General features: G+C 41.9%; 1 protein-coding gene across 1 annotated transcript; it reads left to right on the forward strand.

Annotated features, from left to right (window-relative positions):
* Positions 1 to 60: 60 nt before the first annotated feature.
* Positions 61 to 15,098, forward strand: mapkapk3 (MAPK activated protein kinase 3). Its single transcript, XM_072382715.1, has 10 exons — positions 61 to 811; positions 6,743 to 6,882; positions 8,908 to 8,972; positions 9,351 to 9,430; positions 9,537 to 9,663; positions 9,829 to 9,904; positions 10,008 to 10,132; positions 11,640 to 11,725; positions 11,838 to 11,918; positions 14,283 to 15,098. Exons 1-10 carry the CDS (start codon positions 506 to 508, stop codon positions 14,436 to 14,438), a joined length of 1,242 nt encoding a protein of 413 aa, XP_072238816.1. The 5' UTR covers positions 61 to 505; the 3' UTR covers positions 14,439 to 15,098.
* The last annotated feature ends 3,387 nt before the right edge of the window (positions 15,099 to 18,485 follow it).

Raw genomic sequence — 18,485 nt, forward strand, 5'->3', positions numbered from 1 at the left:
CCAATTGAGAAATATGACTTGACTGAGGGGAGGGGTGGTGCTTAAGCAAACGGTGACAGTGACTGGCCATGTGAATTCAACTGGGACTCTAGATCAACGGGAAACTGAGAACAGCAGAGTCCACAGATGACAGCGTTGGTGTCGCCTGAAGAAATCTGAGTGGATTTCAATTATCGTTTTATTCGGATTTTTTAATTATTTGATTTGATTTCTCTTGGGAGGTAATCCTGGGCGGGAAAGTTGGTAGGGTCATTTAAAATAGGCGCATAATTACAGAGAGGATAATTACAAATGCGCTGCGTCTCATCAGCCTAACGGAAGACAGAGTGGATCCGCTGTGAGGAGTTTCTACAGCGGCTTCGGTGCCCGGGACAAGCAGATGCGTCGCTAGTGGTCTGCCCTCGAACCGCTCAGGTTTACGTAGTTTCTGGACCGCAGCGGGAGTCGTCGCATTACTTTGGGGAGTCCTCCAGAGCACCGCTGCTAACAACAAGTCGGTGTGAACATGCTTCAGAATGGAAACGGGAAGGAAAAGCCGCCGCAACCGCCGCCAAAGACTGTTGAAGCGGAGTCTGACGCTCCGGCTGCCAACCCGAAACAGGAGCAGCAGCCTGACCCCCCCGCCGCCGACAAGAAGGACACGGACACCGAGTCCTCGCACTTCGCCATGCCCGCGTATCCCAAACTGGAAATCAAACGCAACGCAGTGACGGACGATTATAAGATCTCCAGTCAGGTTCTGGGCTTGGGGATCAATGGCAAAGTCCTTGAGTGCTTCAGCAAGAAGACAGGAGAGAAGTGCGCCCTGAAGGTACTGAGGTCATCTGACGTGTTATAGAAAGTCTGTTTACACCTGTGTAACAGCAGTTTGTTTGGTTTTCTCTTTTTGCTGAATGAAAGTAGACCTGTTTTAGGTGTAAAGAAAACAAACTGAAACTTGATGATATTTGGCATTGTTTGGAGAGTGATAACCTAACTGTGTCTGAACTTGTTAGTTTCGCCATTTTCACCCGTTGTTTCTTCTGCAAATAAACGCCAAACAGCTACAACTACTATTATGTGTGCCATCTTGGTATAGAAATGACAGAATGACACAGAAACTGCAGACAGCCAGACCCCTCTCGAAACTATGGGACTGGGGTGTACTCGAGCAGATTTCGGTAACAGACGCGGGAGTGCGCAAAGGAGACTAAAAGCGTCCAATCGGTTCAATGCTGAATAAGTCTGTCCAGGTGGAGGGGGGATATGATGCTTCTGTTTGAGGTTATTTCTGACCATAAATGGTGCAGAAACGGTTCGATTATTCTTCATGTATGTGCACGTGCTGCTCACAGTCTGTGTGACATGGAAGCTGGGCCTGTGACAGGATCAGATGCAGCCATACGCAGTTACACTTCTTCAAAGAGATGTGGATTGTGACGGTGACACCTTTTTCTGCAAGCAGTGGGAACTCAGCCACACCATCACTGGCATAGACGCACACGTGCACAGGTCATTTTCCTGTCACCTGTCACCACCGGGCCACAGCCTCAGAGATTTGCCGGCTTACAGTAATCCATCTGGATCTGGGCTGCCAAGCGGTGTCACAAGCAGAGAAGGAGCAGGAAAAGATGAAAGGACGAGATGAACTGCAGCAGAGAATGGGGAGTCCCAATCAAAAGATGAGAGGCTAGAGGGGGCGGGATGGCCACAACATCATGTCAGAGTAGTGGAAAGTGCAAAACACTTACCCCTTACAATTGTCTACACAAAGAACTATATGTGGCCTGAAAACATCAGCCTGTTGACTAAACTAAATATGAGATTATTTTCCTTTTGGAGCAGTTTATTGTACCGCAGCCTAATAAGCTTTTTCCTTGTGTCATCATAAAACTGCTTAATAATAATCTAATAATAGTGATAAAAGTAAGATCTTCCAATTTGGGATTTCTTTAAGGATTATTCGAGTCTTTTAAGGCACCCATGAGGGAGTTTTGTGGTATTTATCGGGCTTTAGCTTCCACCAGGCAAAGCCAGGACGAACCCACGATGCTCACTCTCTGACTGTCTTCTCGGCTCTGAAGAACCTGTTGAAAGCTTCCAGAGAGGATGCAATGGGACGCTTGTCTTCTCGCCTGCAGAGCTCCCTCTGATGTGCACGTGGTTTACTTTTGTCTGGGCACCAGACAGTTCTGACAGCTCATGTTTCATGTGCTCTGATGAAATGCACGTGGCGCCCCTCACCCAGCCTCGCTCAGGCCAGGCCAGTCACAGCCGTGCATACTGGGTGTAACACACGATGGATTTAATGTGATAAGACTGCAAAGAGGAGCAGCACCGACGCACATCGCTCAGCGCTGTGTCCCACATTCTATTGCTCTGGTTGGAGGCCTTTCAAAATGCGTTCCGAGGCACTCTGGTCTGCACCTGTTGACACCCCTTGGAAATTGAAAATGAATGTGTAGTCCAAGACCGATTCATATTTGCACATTTATATGAGAACTCCAGCCTGTGAACGTCATTGAGATAAACAGTGACAGTAATTTGAGTGCGCACGTTGAGCTTATTTACATGTTTCCTCGTCTCTTTTCATTTACACTCACTGCAAAAGGAAGGGAAGACGAGATAATCAAGTGTTTGATGTGAGGGGGCTGTAAATTGTCGACCAGCTCACAGGGTTTTTAATTAAGTGTTACCCTGAGGACTAAATGTAATGGATGGATATAGGTTTTATCTACTTTGCAGCAGAGCTGGCAGGGAGCCATCTGTATAATGTAATTCAGTTACAGGCATCTTTTAAGTTGGATTGTCTAACCTGGGGACAGGACACAGGGAAGACCTCTTAAACAGCTCATGCCACGCACACATCTGGCCTGTGATCGTTCCTCAACTGCCTTGCAGCTTACCATGCCGACAGCTGCACGGGTGGCAGGTCTGTGTTTCCGTGTCTCCATTCACGGTCAAAACCTTTTGATAATGTATTTACCCATGTTCACCTTGGTGGTCAGCTGAGTGGCATACTTTAGACCCATTTAGGTGTCCTCTGGAACTCACGCAGATCACAATGTCAGAGACACTGAGGCAGTTAGATTAGACGCTGCATGAAAAAGGGTTTTAAAGTTTGGCAGCTTGCAAACAGGTTGATAGATCTTAGAAGTTTGGACGTCGAGGTCATTGTGTCGGAATGCATCAAGAGAGCGGAAGTTTTCAGTCTCACTCACCGTTGTTGTAATCGACCTTTGTATTCTTAAGAGAAAGTTGTCATAGTGTGAATCATTTTTGCTTCAGTCTTTAGCACATACAGCAGAGAGGGACTTCCTTCATTCACAGCTCATTTTTTTTAAACATCCGCTGGGGATTTTACGGACAAGGTCTTGTGTTTCTGTGCTATTTTCTGCTAAGGTTTTGAACAACCTGTACACGGCAATTATTTTGGTGGTTTCCTGACTCGATTTGAAACGGCTTGTGACGTTTGAACATCTGGGTTAAGTGGTGTTTGAAATTTTTCTAATGCAAAAAGGACGGTTCTGGAGAAGAGAGTCTATTACTGTGGTCAAACCATTTGATGCATACCGCTGCCTACACGCCTCTGCTGTGGACTTTATGTGGAGCGCTTTATTGGAGGAGGGTTGTAAAGATAAACTGCATTTTTATGCCGACGTAAACACCAGCTCCCCGACTACCCCTGATATTTAATAGAGTATAAACATCTTATGGCAGTTGAAGCCCCTGTTGAGGTTCTGGTGAGAGGTAGGAACTGGACGGGTTCAGGTAAAGGTCTGTGTGAAGCTTCTATTAGCACATATTGGATTGGTTTACGTGCTGGGATGTGGTTGAGTGGTTTATGTGTCTACCTGTTCACATAAGACCAGTCTGTCAGAAGATTAGCTGTCTCATTCTCTCAGTCTGTCTCCCCTCCTTTGTGTTTTCCGTGTGTGTTTAATCGTGTTTTATTACAGCCAATTCTGGTTCAGTGCCGGAAATTAAGGAAACCAGCTGACAAACTGCCGGCTCAGACTGAAGTCATAAAGCTATAAAAGACACAAACACAAATCTGCCTAATCCTCTGCTGCTCAAGTCAGGTTCAGTGGGTGAGGTTGGAATAAAAAGGACACTTAGTTGTAGATCAAACAAGTCAGCGGAAACCCCTCAACTTCTCCTTTTAACAGCCTACCGTTCTCTCAAGTCTTCACTTCCTCTTCAGCTTCAGCCAGTCTAAAAGAAATGGCATTAGATTTACTAGCTGTTGTTCTCACGTTTTGAGTTTCCAGGAAATTTCATTTTCACGCTCCAGCTAAACCTGAATTTCTGAGAATACTCTTTTTAAATTAATTTTTTATTATTTGAGGGGGTTGGGGGTGTTGCCTTTGTACAGACAGCAGCGGAGACAGACAGGGAATTTAGAAAAGAGAGCATGCAGTACGAGTTCGACTGCCCACTCACTAAAGCAGACTTTCATGCTCATGGTGGCCTCAACGTTTGGATAATCTTAAAGTCACCTGTAACACAACACAGATTTATGTAGCGTGGCTGTCATGTGTCAATGAGTCAACTTGTGTATGTGTGTGTGTGTGTGTGTATGTGTGTGTGTGTGTGTGTGTTGTGTACTCCTGGCCAGACCGGGCTTGTGAACACCAGGAGATCGCTGAAACGCTGTCACATCCAAAAATACACCCTGACTGCATGGTATGTGTGTGTGTGTTTTTGTATTAGAGTGTGTGTGTAGGTCCGTGAGCTCATGGGCTGTATCTGCCACCCCCCGTTTGAGCAGCTGCCCTTAAAAGCTATACATACGCGTGTGCTCAGCTTACAGGTAGAGCAGCTGCGATAAGCAGTCAGAAGTTAAATGAATTTTTACCAACCCAACTCCCAAAAAGTTGGGACACTAAACCAAATGCAATTATTTTCAAATCTTATAGAGCTGTGATTCAAGAATGGTGATAATAATGAATAAAAAGGAATGATTTAAGTCGTATTTTATATGCAAGCAACCAAAGAAAATATATCAGATGATGAAAGTGAGACATTTTATTGTTTAATGAAAAATACGATGGCAGCAACATGTCTAAAGCAGTTGGCAGGGGGCCATGTTTACCACTGCGTAGCATCGCCTCTTTTTTGAGCAACAGACCGTAAATATCTGGGAACTGGGGCGATAAGTTGCTAGACCATTGGAGGAGGAATTTCGTCCCATTCTTTGTTGTTTTGTGTTTCATGATGCACCAAATGCTTTCAGTTGTTAATAGGTCTGGACTTCAGTCCTGCACCCACTCTTTTACTATGAAGCCATCCTGGTGTAATAGATGTTGTGTGCAGTTTATTAACATCTTGCTAAAATATTTAAACTCTTCCCTGATGAAGCATTGTTTAGATTTATGTTGCTCTGAAAGCTGTATATACCTCTCAGCATTGATGGTGCTTTTCCACATGTGCAAGTTGCCAGTTCCATAGGCACCATCAGAGGTGCTGTCTTTTGAACTGAGACCTGATAACAAGTTCAACAGTCCCTCTCCTCTTTGGTTTGGAGGATGTTTTGTCCACAATTTTCAAAAATAATCTCAAATCCTGAGACAGCTGACGGTTTTCCTTTTTACCGCTGTCCATTTTAAATGATCTTTGGCCCAAGAAGACAGCAGTGTTTCTGGATTGTTTAACATATGGCATCTGTGGGTGGCACAGTGAACTGTGTTCCTGAGCGCAAACAGGGATGTCCATGACAGAATCAGGTCTGTTTTTAATGCAGTGCTGCCTGAGGGCCTGAAGCTTTTGAGCATCCAGTACTGATTTTCAAGTCTTGTCCCTTCATCAGAGATTTCCTTTCTTGAAGGTTCTCTGAATGTTTTGATGATATAATGCACTGCAGATGATGGAGTCTCTTTTAACATTATTCTGAGATTCCTCTGCGACTTGCTGATGCACTTTTCAGCAGATTTCTGCCCATCTTTATTTCTGAGAGACTCTGTGTCTTTAAGGTGCTCTTTTTATGCCCAGTCATGTTACCATCCTGATACTAATTAACCTAGTTAACCTAATAATCGCAACATTTTGCAACCTTTTTTGTTTTTTGCACCATCATGAGCTAATGTTTTCCATGAAATGTTCTTTTTTTAATGAAATATTGGTTTAAGAAATTTGCAAATGATTGCATTCTGTTTTTAAATTAAGGTTGTAAAATTGCAAACACCTTTTTCTGTTAGTGTTACACTATTAGACTCCAACTAGACATTTTGTATCCATCTAAATATACTGTATAATAGAACAAATGTGTTGACATATGGGAGAAATAACCCAGCATATTTGGGTTTCTCCTTTAAAAGCTTATGCTAGCAATCTATTCACATAAAACATATAGATCTAAGTTATTTTCTTAATTTATGTTTTCTATAGCCCAGATTGATGTCTCTAAACTGGCTGTTTTGTTTGATGAACAGTCAAACATCCAGTAATGTGGATATTTGCAGTGATTTGAAATAAATAAATGCTCAGTGTAAGAGTTGGGGCCAAGGCATGTTTGACATATATAGCCATATGATAAATGCGCTGATGTCGTGTGATGTTCCTGGTCTGCTACATTAAACTGAAAGCTCAGTAAACTGTGAGGTCATGACTGATTTTGTCCAATTTTTAATTACAGCTCGCTCTAAATCTTAATTTGGGCACCAGGATGTAACAAGATTGTATCGGCAAAGTTTTATATCAGCAAATAGATCATAGATAACACTGAAACCAGTGTTAATCATTCATTCATTTTGTATCCTAACAGATCCTCTACGACAGTCCCAAAGCGAGACGAGAGGTGGAGCTTCACTGGCACGTGTCAGGAGGGCCGTACATTGTCCGAATTCTGAGCCTGTATGAGAACATGCATCACGGGAAAAAGTGCCTGCTCATCATCATGGAGTGGTAGGATGACCAGTCATTTTACACACACTGGCCTAAATGAAAACTTTCCAACTAGATGCTGCCTTGTTACTACTTTTTATTTCAGAATTTGTGGTATTCAGTCGTTGGTTTTCAAGACCAAACAATTATTACAATTTTTAAAATGGACTCAATGCAAGTTGAAACTCTCCAATACGAAGACAAAGTACATAGGAGCAAAAAAAACTGTCCTGTGGTTTGACAGCCAGAGTTGGTAATCATGGACGCCACATCCTCTGGGCTGAAGAGGAGCAGGGCCGCCCAACTGCAGGGCCAGCATCTGTGATGGCACAGGGTTCTTTGGACGCCTCAGTTTTGAAACAAGTAACTCACATGAAACTCAAAATGAGCAGATATTTCCTACAAAGTTATAAAAATACTCTGTTGCAACATTTGATATGTTGTCTGAAAGGAGATGTTTTTATCACCTCACAGAGCATCCAAACTTCTTTCCGTTCACAGATTTTCGCTCCCTTCTCAGAGGCTTCCGCTGGATGTTTTCACATTCGCTTTGTGACAAATAAAGAAAAGAAGTTCAGTAGTAAAGGAAAGATTTAGCAACACGCCCACGCGTTTTTCCAAAGCAAGATACCTAAAGCCACCAGTATTTATGATAATTAGATTACACAAATCAGAGATAAAACTGCTGCTGTTTTTTTTTCTAAATTTAAACCACAAGTTTTTTCCTGCGGTGCAAAAGTTTCTGAGGTTGACGGCTTTTCCAAATGTAAGGCCTGTTCCCCATGAACACTTTCTTGGTTTGAACAAGGGCATTTATTCCTGAAAATGCTGCCACTTATGATTTATTGATACGAACATGTTTATGTTGCATGTGTTTGTGACAAAGCATAAGCTCTGTGTCGCTGAGGGCAGAGCGTTTATACAATCTAAAGGTCGGTCACAACACCTGGTGCTCTGGCGAGACAAAGTGAAGACATCAGCATTGATGAGGAGAAGCAGATGAGATTTCCCTTTTGGTTTCATGTGCCACGGCTACCTGTTTACAAGAATGAGTGGCTCCAATGACAGTTATTGACACTGTGTTTTTGTGCCTTGACACATGCTTGTATTTGAACCCTGGACTTTTTATTGACTTCGTTGCGAGTGGAAAAAGCCATAATAATGCAGAAGAAAAGAGTATCGCCACAGAGAGTGACTAAAGAAAAATGACACTGTCCACTGGAAAACAGTGACTGATTCTTGCGATATGTGTCAGTGTATATGTGCTGACTTTGTTTGTGTCCACGTGCTGTGAGAGATTCATTGCTGCTTCCTTAGCGATCGAGGGTCCAAGGAGGATGGCAGCGCGGCCAACTGCAGATAGTCAGTTCAGCTCACAGTGACTCACATCAGTTCATTCTCAGAACAGATGAGCAGATAGCTAAAAAATACTCACAAATCCACTCAGCAATGAGCACATGCATTTCTTTATTCAGGGGGAGTTTTAGGTGTCAGCAAATGCCTTGTGATGTGTGGGGGAGAAAAGCCCTGATTTAGTGGTTAGTCCCAGAACTTTTAAAGAATAAAACTTGAGTATCTCAGGTATGAATGTAGCCAAAACAGACATTTTGTAGTTGATCTTGTTTGTCACGAATGTGTGTTATTATCAGACTTTCTCGTATCTATAATGAAAGTTAAATCTGAATACAAAAGTTAATCTCAGCCAAATTAATGGAAAAGTCAGAATAATGACAAACTTTGGATCTTCTCCCCTCTCTGTTCCTCTCAGTCTCACTAAAGTAGCCTCAGCCTTTGACTGAGTATTCTTATCATCTCAGTTTTACTTACTTTTCCTCATTTCTCTTAACAAGAGATCTGAAACTTTCACTCTGCTCAGAGTAAGAGATGTGCTGTAAAACCATTTCACGTGAGCAGTACAGCACATTTCAGCTGGAATCCAACTTGGGTATCTTGTTGTTAGAGGCAGTTGCTGTAATTTGATCAGTACCTTGTTGATTCTTCCATTCAAACATAGCACGCTACATGTATCTTTCTCTGTCTGTCCAGCATGGAGGGAGGAGAGCTGTTCAGCAGAATCCAGGCCAGAGGAGACCAGGCCTTTACTGAAAAAGGTGAGGACAGGTGGAAGGATGGACAGTCTGACACATGTCTTGGACAGCATAAGACAGAAAAAGAAAACAGATTTGTTTCCTTCAGCTAGAGACATCTTAGTGATAGTAAAGGAAGCATCTGTTTATGTCAGTTATACAGGTAGATTTCTTGAAAAGTCTTTATGCTTTTAAGAAATTCCAAAAGATGCTGAGTAACTGAATCCGCTCTCAATAAACTCATACTTGAATATTAACTTGTCATTAAATCAGCAACGGCAGAAATATAGTGCTGATAAGGAGCAGATTGAGAAGCCTATCCTACTTTTGTTTATGCTTCTTTTTGTATGATATCGGAATTGCTTCTGGTTTGAGAGAGTTTGTTTTTCTGTTTCCTCCCAGAGGCATCTGAGATTATGAGGGACATCGGCACAGCCATTGAGTTTCTGCATAACATTAACATTGCGCACAGAGACGTCAAGGTACAGAAAGATCAAGATCAGCACATGAATCGTGCAGCATATGATGACTTTTGGCTGTGTGAGTGAAATCTTTGTTGGATACCTTTTCCTTTGTATCCATCTCCAGCCAGAGAACCTGTTGTATACCACTAAAGATAAAAAAGGGGTCCTAAAACTGACGGACTTCGGCTTCGCTAAGGAGACAACGCTACACAACCCTTTGCAGACCCCCTGTTACACACCGTACTACGTGGGTAAGTTACTCTGGGGGATTGTCCTGTGACCATTTGTTTTAGTGCTATAAAAAATGATGGTTTGACTGAGTAAAAAAATTAAATAATGCATTGAGTCATTTTTTTCCCTTCTAATCTCCATTTGTATATTTCCTGTGTGTGTGTGTGTCTATCACCATCGATAAGCTCCTGAGGTTTTGGGTCCAGAGAAGTATGACAAGTCATGTGACATGTGGTCTCTGGGTGTCATCATGTACATCCTGTAAGTACTGAGTGTGTTGTTGGATATTTCTGATATGGTCTATAGAAGTGTAAGTGAATCTTTGTATGGTTTCACAACTTTCTCACTGTGTTTGTCTCTTCAGGTTGTGTGGCTACCCTCCATTTTACTCCAACACAGGTCAAGCTATTTCTCCAGGGATGAAGAGGAGGATCAGGATGGGCCAGTATGAGTTCCCTAATCCAGAGTGGTCTGATGTGTCACAGGAAGGTAAGAACCCCAAACTCACAAAATTCCAAACATGCTGTTATAGGGCTACTGACACTGGCCTTTCTGTCCAAACAGACCGATCTGAAAGTGTCTCACGAGCTGGGATTCCATCCAGTGGCAATTTCCAGCAAATTCAAACAAATTTTATTGTAATAAATTGTGCATGGCTGTTATAAACAGAGAAATATTCAGAAACCAAGGCAAACTTTGCTAAACAACGGACAAAAGAAAACCAGTCGCCTTCGACATATATGTGAGAAAATAAGAGCGAGGTATTGGGAATTTATTTCAACTGGGCATGTTGTTTTATACTTTAATGTCCTCAAGCATTGGCCATGCATGTATTGTGTCATTTTAGTAAAAAAAATTAAAATACTTCAAGCAAAACCTTTTAGAAAAAGCGTTTTTCCCCTTCTTTTGCTGTTTCCTTCAACTTTTCCAAAGTACAACTTCAAAATACGCATTAGAAAATGATGATGGAAACATCACTGCTGAGACCATTAACAAAGAACACTATTTAGTAAATTAATTTAGTGTTTATCTGATGGCAGCTGGGATAGGCTCCAGCTGTGTGATTTCCCGTGTGGAAACTTTGCAGCCTATTTGTAAGTATGATCCATTAGGGGGATCTATAGGTGATGCCGCAAATTGCTTACCCTCATGCATATGTGACTCAGTAACGCATCAGGGTCAGCGACTCATAACTTCCTCCACTGATAGTCCAGGGATTTGGTTCAGCAGTAATCCCCCAGTGTTCAGGAGAATACTGCAGCAAGTCAAGTATGCCTCAAGCATAAGTACTTACAGTTATTGCTCTGTTTTGACATCACAGTTTTGCTGAGTGATGACCAATGCGGCAAAACTTTTTTTCAACAGGCAATCTTTCTATGGAATGATATAAAAACACATCGTCCAACTGATTCATCTGCATCAGTGTGGATGTGACCTTCTTGTGAAATGTGCTGCACCATAAACAGGAAGCCATAGCATTGCGCTGACTGACTCTGCGTGTTTACCAAGTAACCCAATAATTTAGATGTATTCTCAAACAGAAAAACCACACAGAGATTATCATTATCCAAGATCAGCTGACACCTTGATTCTGCTAACTCTTTAAACACACTGGTTGTGTCTATATGGTTGAGGTCAACTGTTTTCTACGTTTTGACCTACATTTCAGACCTCACGCTGCTGTAACTTCTCAGAAATTCTCCTTCATGTACCATACTCATCAGCTACATATATGTTCAGTGCGTTATATAAAGAGATAAACTGCCTGTCCTCTTTTTGGTTGACAACGACAGTCTATGACTCTGCACACTTTATCACGAGTCTGTCTTTTCAGTTAACTCTTCTTTTGGACACTGTCTCAAATTGTCTGGCTTGCTGTGTAAGTAGGCCAGACTTTCCCAACTTCTTACTGGATGAAAAGCTTCAGGAGAAACGTTTTCACATCTGTTTGTCTTGCTGCTAGTTATCTTATTTAGTTTGCAATGTCTTTCCTCAGCTAAAGATTTGATCCACCAGCTACTGAAGACAGACCCCAATGAGAGAATGACCATCACTCAATTTATGAACCACCCCTGGATCAATGTAAGTATCTGTGTGTAACAGTCATTATAGACTACCAGTTCTGTGTCCTGTTTGTACCTTTTTGTCTCTGTCTACATCTGAATGCGTGTGCTTATGTCTTTCCACACTGCAGCAGTCCATGGTGGTTCCCTCCACTCCCCTCCACACCACCAGAGTCCTCACTGAAGACAGAGAGATGTGGGAGGATGTGAAGGTCAGAAGCACAACACTGATCCCCTCTGGTCACATAGTGCCATTACAGTCTGTCACTGACAGGATACCAAGTCTTTCGGTTTGCCCATGTTGTAGAAGACTTGGTCAGTGGTGCAGTGGCTGAATAATCACAGCTTTTAGCCTTGTATGCAGGCAACTTCCAACAATAGTGGGTCCCGCTAAGCCTCTGTCACCCAGTTTGTAATGATTTGTCTTGTATCTTCAAATTTGTCATACAATAATTTCAGTAGTTTCAGTAATACTGTTAAATGTTGATAGGCACATTTTCATGCCATCACTCAACGAATTAACCTAGTTATAATAAAGATTTTTTGTCACCATGTTGATGATCTCTCATCTGCCACCAGGGAGCAGAAGTGGTCACAGCCTGTAATATGAGTTATGCCCTTTTCTACCAAATTGGTTCCAGGGCTGGTTCGGGGCCAGTGCTCAGTTTGGAACCGGGTTTTCTGTTTCCACTGACAAAGAACTGGCTCTGGGCCAGAAAAAAACGGTTCCAGGGTAGCACCAGCTCTTTGCTGGGCTAGAGGAAAGAACTGCTTACGTCAGCAGGGGGAGTTGTTAAGACCAACAACAATAGCAAGACCGTGAGAGGGCTCATATCTACCGCTGTCTAGCCTAATATGTTTGTGAATTTGTGATGATTCCAGCAGGGACATAACACCGGCTAACGTTAGCTCATAACAAAGGCTAACATAACCATCTCACAATCAGTGTACGTAAGAGTCAAAACGTTATTAGGTTAGTTCCTGTCTCCTAGAACGTAATCGCCGTCCACTCAAAACCTGTTGATCAACACAAACATATTGGATCTGTCATTTTCTGATCCCAATGAAGCACCATAAAGCCAGAAGCAGCAGCTGTACAACGCGAAGTCATCCATTATTGTTGTTGTTGCTGCTGCTGCTGCTGCTTCTTCCTCTTCTCCGTGTTGCTGTTGCTTCGATTTTCGAGCCAAAGTGTATGCAAACGCAGCGACGTAACTGACGTATACAGTGACGTAATGACGTGGCTCCCCTTAGCACCCAGAGCTATGGAAAACCAAACTGGTCCTCAGCTGGTTTGCAAGTTGAACGAGTTGTGAACCAGCAAGAGCACTGGCCCCGAACCAGTTCTTCAACTGATTTGGTGGAAAAGATGTATCAGTCCTGTTAAACATTTAACACACACACACACACACACCCTCCGGATCACAAAAGAGCTCAGCTGCCCTGTGCCATTGTTCCCAAGTCTTACTCTCTGATCTATGCAAAGAAATGAGAACTTTGTTTGCTCACACCACGTCACCTTGAGGTTATTACCACCGATGTTCTACAAAATGTCTCCATTGGGCAATCAATTTTTCCAGTGGTTGTAATTGATGGGTAGAGGTGCACATTCAAAATGATATGCACACAATGCTCTGTGTTCTGGTCCACAAAGAGAACTGTTAAGCTGCATATGAAATTTCACAAACTGCACACAAAGCATAAATGGTGCAGTCTTTCTTTTTGGGCTGCATGAATCACAGCTGACAAATAAGAAATGTGTCTGAGGCCTGTTTTTGGCTCCAGCTACTCCTGACCTCAGCTAGTAGGAACTTGATCTTTCACCCAGCTCCTAAAAAATTGCTCTGAGACCGATTTGTCCTTACCCTGTCCACCTTTGCTTCCCTTCACAAATTATTTAGTGCCAAACAGAGCAACATGCAGGAGTCCTTAAAGGAGGGGTTCGACTTCATAGAACACGTTTATTTGCTTACTTTCCCAGAGTTAATAGATTATAAGATTGAAAAGCAAAACTACAAGAATGAAAACCAGCAATCAATTCTCTCTTAGAATCAAGTCTTGAAACAGCTTGTCTAATAAAGGTTGCATATCGGCACATATTGAGTTAAGTTATAAATGCTAAATTTCATCTAATCTCTCTTTAAATTGGTACAAAAGTAAAAATGGCACAAGTAACTTCCTGATATTTCCACTGGTCCCTGTTAACTGCCCCCTCCCGTGAAAAGCTTTGGAACATACTTCTCAGTAAAATTCTCAAATATATTGTTTTTTATGATGATTATGGGAACTAGATAACATGTAAATTACTTAAATTTAGGGGTATTTGTAGGATACTTAGATTGAACAGAGAGAAACCAGCAGTTTTCCCTGTTTTCATTCTGTATGCCATGCTAAGCTAGTTAGCTGCTAGCTTTAGCTACATCTTCAACAGACACGTGTGGGATAATGCTTTTTTCTTTCATATTTTTTGTAAGAAAGTAAATAAGTGTTTCCTATTTTTATTTGGAAACTCCAAAGAAACACCAGCTGAAATCATCTGACAGACTGTGCCTGATCCCCTGTCTTGTCTCTCGCAGGAGGAAATGACCAGCGCTTTAGCGACCATGCGTGTAGACTACGACCAGGTGAAGATCAAGGATCTCGACACATCCAGCAACCCTCTGCTCAACAAGAGACGCAAGAAGGCCGCTGCAGGGGGCAAGAGTGGGTCTACTGTCTGCCAGAGTCAGTGAGACAAGGAGAACCTTTTGTGGAAAATCCAAGCCGAACAGCTTCAGAGAAAAACAGCCCAGAATTGGAAGGAAAAGTTCATATGTGGATGAGGAAGTTATTTAGAGGGCTGCTTGGAACTCTTGCCAGACGGAATGTTCGAAATAAAGGGACAACATAGGAACACCAGTATCAAATCTGGACAGTTGTATGACATGTCGAGATGTGATATCACCTGTTTCCTGTTAGTGGCAGAAACCAACATCTCTGCTCACTGTGGCCTCATCTGTTCTCAGCTCATAATTATTTTTATGTATGTATAATTTGTAGAGCTTGCCTGTTTATAAGAGTGTCTGTGTGCAGACATAAAGTATTTGTAGTGATCATGTTTTGTGTCTTCGAATGCTTGATTTGCTTCTTTGAAGTCTCATTTGCAACTATGCACTAGTGTGCAGATCACACACAAACACAGAGAAACAAACCAACTGTGGACAGACTGTGAAACACTTGTTATCGCCTGTGTTGTCTTAATATTGTCTGTATTTTTCTGCCTTCCTTTCAGGGTTCAAGCATGGTCTCACACTGACTGTCTTGTTAACACAATGTAGCCCCCGTACTGATCTATGGTTCAACCTGAGGAAGTATTTTTCACTATAGCAACAATAAAATGACATCATGCTCACAATCAAGTGAACTATTTTACACTGTGCAGTTTCTGGAGACCAATTCTGAGTGCTATAGATGAAGCAACGTGAAGCAGCACCCGGTCTGACAGCTTCCTATCAGACCAGAGAGTTTTATGTAAGCAGTAGTGAGGTAACAGCTGGTTGTGCTACATGGATGAGTTGTGACATTGTACTTGAGAAACATCTCCTGTGTGAGTGTGTGTTTATGGTGGCTGAGTGAAGCATTTCCAGTAAATAGTGGATGCGGTTTACTTTTGAAATAAAGCACAAGCAAGACAGTGCAGCCGTTAATAATGGGCATCTCATTTGTGAGGTACACCTACTCTATATAAACTTTGCATTCATGTGGTTTTGAATTAAACTTCTGAAGCAAAACAGGAGAGTTTATGTGCCAGACGTTTTCTGTTTGGACCCAGGAACCATCGCCTTCATAAACTGGCCTTTAAGGCTTTGTTAGGCTGATAAAAATAGCAGCAGTGGAGTAGTTATTTGGGACGCAGCCATCTGACATGCCATTTGACTCCAAAAGGTCAACATTATTATGTTTAGATTATATGAAAAGAACCTTTCCCCCACTTTGATCACACGACCCTGCAGTATTCAGGGTATAGGTTAGGAGATCTTAAAAACTATTTGGCTTCCCGGCTGGAAACATTGGGATGACGACCATGATTATAAGATGGCCTCTCTACTTTTCTTTGCGGCTCAGTTTCGTTTTACAAAAACAGCACAGAGTCTCTAATTGTAAGACAGGTGATAGGAACGTCTTTAGAGTGTTTGTGGATGGAATTTTACAGCGTGGCAAAATTATGCTTATTTCCTCATACAGTCAGTTGTGAGAGTTTGTCCTTTGAGTCATTATTTGGATAGACAAGCCCAGTCATGATTACTCCACATGTCTGTATCAATAATAAGCTGCTGACATAATATTATTTGACGGACAAATATACTGTTATTTGGCTGTTATTTGGCATAATGTTATTGAAGAAAAGGAAAAAAATAAGAAAAAATAACGCCTGAATCCAAAATACTTTTAATCATCAGGGATCAGAAATTTTGTCAAAATAACGATGTGCTGGTTAAAATATATCTCCTTTTCGGCCGTACAAATGGCAGCTGTGTGTGTCCAAAACCTCCTGACACGTGATCGTGACTTGGCTTCACTTTCATGCTGAGCAGGAACATTTAAAAAGTTTTATCTGATACGAGGCTCAGCGGCAAAGTTTAACAAGACCAGCTGAAGCAGTGTGGGACACACGCTCGTTGAGGCTTGGGTGTGTGACACTTGGAGCACGTTAGATGGACGGTGCAGAGGAGTTGATCAGCTTGGCCTTTTGGAAAGAATGTGTTATGGGTCAGTGTCAAGCTCTGTGACCTACCACGTTTACTTGCCCCTTCTGTCATCCAAAGCCCGCGTTGTCTGATCTCCTCTCAGCCTCTTTGTATGTGTCATTGTGCTGTTTCTTTCTTTCCCTGGTCTTTTCTCTGTGTTTCAGCGTGACTGACTCATTAATTCACAGATGTGCGGTCGTACGGATTGTTTTACAATTAGTATCATTATCGTAGGCTGCTGGTAGTGGTACCATTACTGCCTCTAAAATAGCCTCAAGTCCTCACAGACAGGTCACATGATGCTCATATTATCATCAGACTGTCGCAGCACTTAAAGCATGTTTGTTATTCTTCTGGATCAACCAGATCTACTACATTTCATGACATATATATTATACATGATAGCAAAAGGACATAGTTATACAGTCAAATTGCTTTTATACAAACTTATCGCAGATGGGAATTGTTTTCAATTTGATATTGTAGAATCTCTGCTCTGTTCACTGATCTGTTTTTGGTGACAGACACAACAGAAAAACTAATTCAGCATGCTGTACTGTTCGTAGAAAACATTTGAACTCTTCTTGATACAGTGCTTTGCACAACTCTTGATCCAGCCCTCATTTCTTTATAGAGTCAGACTTTACTGTAATCTCAAGTGGCCCTGGGCAAAAGATCTTTGGGCTTTCCAAAGGTCTTTCAATTTATTCTTTGGACATTGACTTATTTTTCACTAATTTTCTGTCCAGAGTCCAGAGTTTTCTTTTCTCTGTCAAGCTACTTAACACTAACCTATGTGTGATTCAAGCATTAAAAAACACCTAACTCAAGGGGTGAACCATAACAGATAACTTTTGAATGGTGTTATGGTGTTTTTCCCCCCTCATTTCCCTCTTTTCTGTCTTCTCAAACCCCAGCTGGTCGAGGCGGATGGCCACCCTTCCTGAGTCTGGTTCTGCCAGAGGTTTCTTCCTGTTAAAAGGGAGTCGTTCCTTTCCACAGTCGCCTCAGGCACGCTCAGGACTGGAGATTGGACTGAAGACAAGTTTCGGTGCAATCTGTTGGTTTCCTTAGCTAGGATATTAATTTTTCAATTGGCTCTATATGAATGAATTGGATTATGATTACAATGAATTGAATTCCAATTGGCTTGAATTGGACTATATTACTTAAGTGCCTTTAGATGACAGTTGTTGTAATTTGGCGCTATATAAATAAAATTGAATTGAATTGAATTGAATAACTCGGCAAAGAATCAATTTCAAATGGTATTTTTTGGCATCTTTGTTACTAACAGCCTATCACAAAGACATAACTTGTGTGTTTGCAACAGGCTTTGTTGTTGTCTTTTTAGTTGCATCGATGAAAAATGTCAAAGTTTGACAAACACAATAAAAATACTTTTGTACCAACAAGGTGATTACCAAAGAGCTTTTAGCTGAAAACTTGGCATCTCGGCATTGTGTGCAGTATGTAAAGAAATTTGAGGAAACTGAACCAGTGGAGCTCAAAGTGGTGACGGGCACCACCGTTCACTGAAGCCTCATCTGAAATGGTCTCAATGGAAGGGTGTTTGTCAAGAAGCAACTCTTAAAGACGGAAACAGGGAGAAAAGGCTGAGCTATGCCAAATGACACAAGAAGTGGACTGAAAATCAGTGGCAGCAGGTCTGGCGGAGGGATGAATCCTCCCCAGAGCTCGGACCTCAACATTGTTGAAGCAGTGTGGGATCATCTTAGCAGAGAACGGAACAAAAGACAGCAAACATCCAAGGAAGAGACCTTCAAGAAGCCTGGAGAACTATTCCTGGAGAATACATAAAGAAATTACAAGAAAACTTGTCTAAGAGGGTTCAGACAGTGATTAAGAATAATGGTTTCAAGCTCACTGGAATTGTACAAAAACACTTTTTTATACAAGATTTCCATCCATGCTTGCAAGAAACATTTCAATACATTGCTGCCGCGGTGCAGTCATTTAGTCTTTCAAGATTTGCTCTCAGTTTGATACTGCAGTATTCTTTTTTTGCAGGGTGAACAAAATGTGATTGTT

This window comes from Leuresthes tenuis, unplaced genomic scaffold (genome assembly GCF_036924035.1).
Source record: "Leuresthes tenuis unplaced genomic scaffold, fLeuTen1.0.hap1 SCAF_3, whole genome shotgun sequence".
Lineage (NCBI taxonomy): Eukaryota > Metazoa > Chordata > Actinopteri > Atheriniformes > Atherinopsidae > Leuresthes > Leuresthes tenuis.